Here is a 3,005-nt window from a genome sequence, read left to right on the forward strand (position 1 = left end):
GTATAAGCGATTATCGGCACATGTCGACTCTTCAGTTGTAATTGTTTGGAAGGAGAACCTTTCTGCACCTAAAATTACCCACGTACAATATATCCCTTCATTTCCCCTTTCCTAATAACGATCATGGAGCAATGTACCAGGGGAATGAATCCCGTTTTCATCAGCGATGGGGTTATTGTATATGGGGTTATCACACTGAACATCTCCTACATCAACACCTCCAACAGGATCCGTTTCGCCTTCAACATTATTACAAATTGGAATGTCATTGTCATAAAGCCAGTCCTCATCTGAACTCTCATCATGCCATTCATCAGGCCCATTATCTGAATTGTCATCAAATCTATCTTCACTTGTAGGGAACAAATCCTCATTTCCCTCATCAGATGTAGTATTATCCTCAAGCGTCATAATGTCACCCTCCAACGTCACAGTGTTGTCCTCAAGTGTCGCATTCTCATTTGAAAATGCCATTACACCTTGTACAGTTTCACCCGATCGTTGCATTTGTTGGACACAAGTAACTAATTGGTTCGATGTACATCTTGATCAAAATTTTGTAGCCAACTATTCTGTGAATGTTGCGTGTCTACCAGGCTGCACAAACTCTTGTGCATACGTCAATTGCCATTGTTGTGGCTTACGGACCGAATGCTGTGGTATATGTGAAGCATTGTATATCTCATTTTGATTGAGCTGATTACCATGTTGTTCAACTTATTCATGTGACATAACATTTGTTTGACATCCCTTAATGCTGACATACATAGCCAGAACATTCCTCTGTTCTAGCAGAATTAATGCAACATCCTCATCGTCCTTGATAATTGGCCGTGATAGCTCTTCGAGTGTACTGACCAATGCATGTAACTCAATCTCATCAATTTCTAAGTTTACCTCAACAACATCTTCAACCAGCTTCATCAATCCCACAAACGACAAATCACTCCTAACCCCTTGCATTCGTGACTCACCACCCTTGTAAATGCCATCCACCCACTGACCACCATGTCTTATCAAAAGTCGCACAACTAGAACCCCATTAAAATTTTGAAAACAATAATAATTTGTCAATCATTTAACACATTACATGACATGTCATGTTCTAGAATTTGTCAGTCATGTGGTAACACGCCATGCATATAACATAAAATGTGGTAACACGCCATGCATATAACATAAAATGTGGTAACACGCCATGCATATAACGTCAAATGTGGTAACACGCTATGCATATAACGTCAAATGTGGTAACACGCCATGCATATAACGTAAATTGTGGTAACACGCCAACGCTGACATGCCATCACTATAATTACTGTGTTCGTCTTTACACGAACTGGCCTAAGATACCCATGGCGTGTGACATGCCAATCAGTATAATTACTGACTCGGTACATAAATTGCCCTAATGTCAAGCCAAGCCCTATAATATACTTGCCATGGCATTCATGTATTTGACAACATGCTTGCATACTTGAATACCTCGAAAAAATTATCAAAAGTCGGTAGTATACCTAGTGGTACAACTAAGTTGATTTAAGCCTCGAACTAGTTCAAATAAAGATTTTAAGATGCAATTGAGAGTTATTGAATCTTAGAATGACTTAATATGGTGATTCGGAGTTCGGTGATTGATTTAGAGTTACATTGGAATTTTCATAACATGGGGGTAAAATGGTCATTTTTCCATCCGAGGGAACATTTGGGATGGTGGATGAAATTTTGATCAAGTTTGACTATTTGGAACATAATTTGAGCTTAAGAAGTGAAAAATTTTAATTTCGATAATTTTTCGAACATAAGGGCAAAAAGGTCATTTCACGTGTCTAGAAAGACGTAATTAGAATTTTTGGAATTTTGCACCACCTTGACACTTGTCAAACCCATGAAATTCATTTTATACTATGGATAACTGAGGGATTTTATGTGGTGGAGAAGAAATGCTTAATTATTTGTCGTAACGTGCGGGTCCGGGAACCGGACCGCCAGACGTGAATGTGAAAACTCACTAAAAAATTAAACTAGGAGTCACCACCAATCTTTTTTACTAGGTGCGATTGGCCACATACTGACTCGATTCTAATCGATGAAAACTTAAATTAATTTTAAGCCCACCGAAAAGAACCTTAAACCGGTCTACGATTTTCTAGATCTAGGTTCGGGAGTTCGATTACGCCCGAGGAAGGATTAGCACCCCTCGGACGCCCGTTCCATGAATGGTACAATTTTTAGATTATCCTATTGGGCTTTAATTTTTAATTTCACTATATTTTCTTAATTATTTTTTTTTATTTTATCTCCTATTTAACCTAAAATGGAATGCAAATGGGTGGCGAGATGAAATGCATGGCGTGAGATAAAAATGTCGGACAAATAACCTTTTATCGAGCATATTTTCCTGAATCCGCCCATCATATTGGTGGGACTCGGGATATTCTCTCACCTAGGGAATTATCCGAGAAATTCGACTAATAATTTCCATCATCGGAGTTATCGTACGTTTTTCTTTAAAAATAATGTTTTCGTGCATAATGAATCTAATTCAGGCCAAAGCCTTTTATTAAAGATGTTTCTCGAGCCCTCCCATCATACTGGTGGGACTCAAGCATAACTTTTCACCTAGGAAACTTTTCGAGAAATACTCGCCTTCGCAAGATCCTCGGAAGATCCCATCATCGGGGCTTAAACTCGAAAACAGAAATATTTATATGCAATGGTATGCATGATGCAACATATATATGCTAGGCTAATGCAATCATCTATTTTTTATTATTATTATTATTATTATTTTGTCATTTTTTTATTATTTAATTATTATTTTTATTTTATTTTATTCTTTATTATCATATTTTCTATTTTATTTCTAATTATTATTTTTTTATACCTTACATTTTTTATTCTAAGTTACTCTTATATTTTCCTTTTATAATTAAATAAATTGTTTATGATTCCATTTAATGCTTAATTTTAAATTAGTTGTTGTCTTAGATTTTTTTATTATT

The 3,005-nt window shown here is 36.2% G+C and overlaps 1 protein-coding gene across 1 annotated transcript in view; it reads right to left on the bottom strand.

Annotated features, from left to right (window-relative positions):
- LOC108661933 overlaps positions 718-3,005 on the bottom strand; it is a 12,155-nt gene continuing 9,867 nt past the window's right edge. Inside the window, exon 3 of the mRNA XM_018120928.1 lies at positions 718-999. Within this exon, the coding sequence (XP_017976417.1) occupies positions 718-999 (282 nt within the window). The remainder of the gene's footprint in view (positions 1,000-3,005) is intronic.

This window comes from Theobroma cacao, chromosome 5 (genome assembly GCF_000208745.1).
Source record: "Theobroma cacao cultivar B97-61/B2 chromosome 5, Criollo_cocoa_genome_V2, whole genome shotgun sequence".
Classification (NCBI taxonomy): Eukaryota; Viridiplantae; Streptophyta; class Magnoliopsida; order Malvales; family Malvaceae; genus Theobroma; species Theobroma cacao.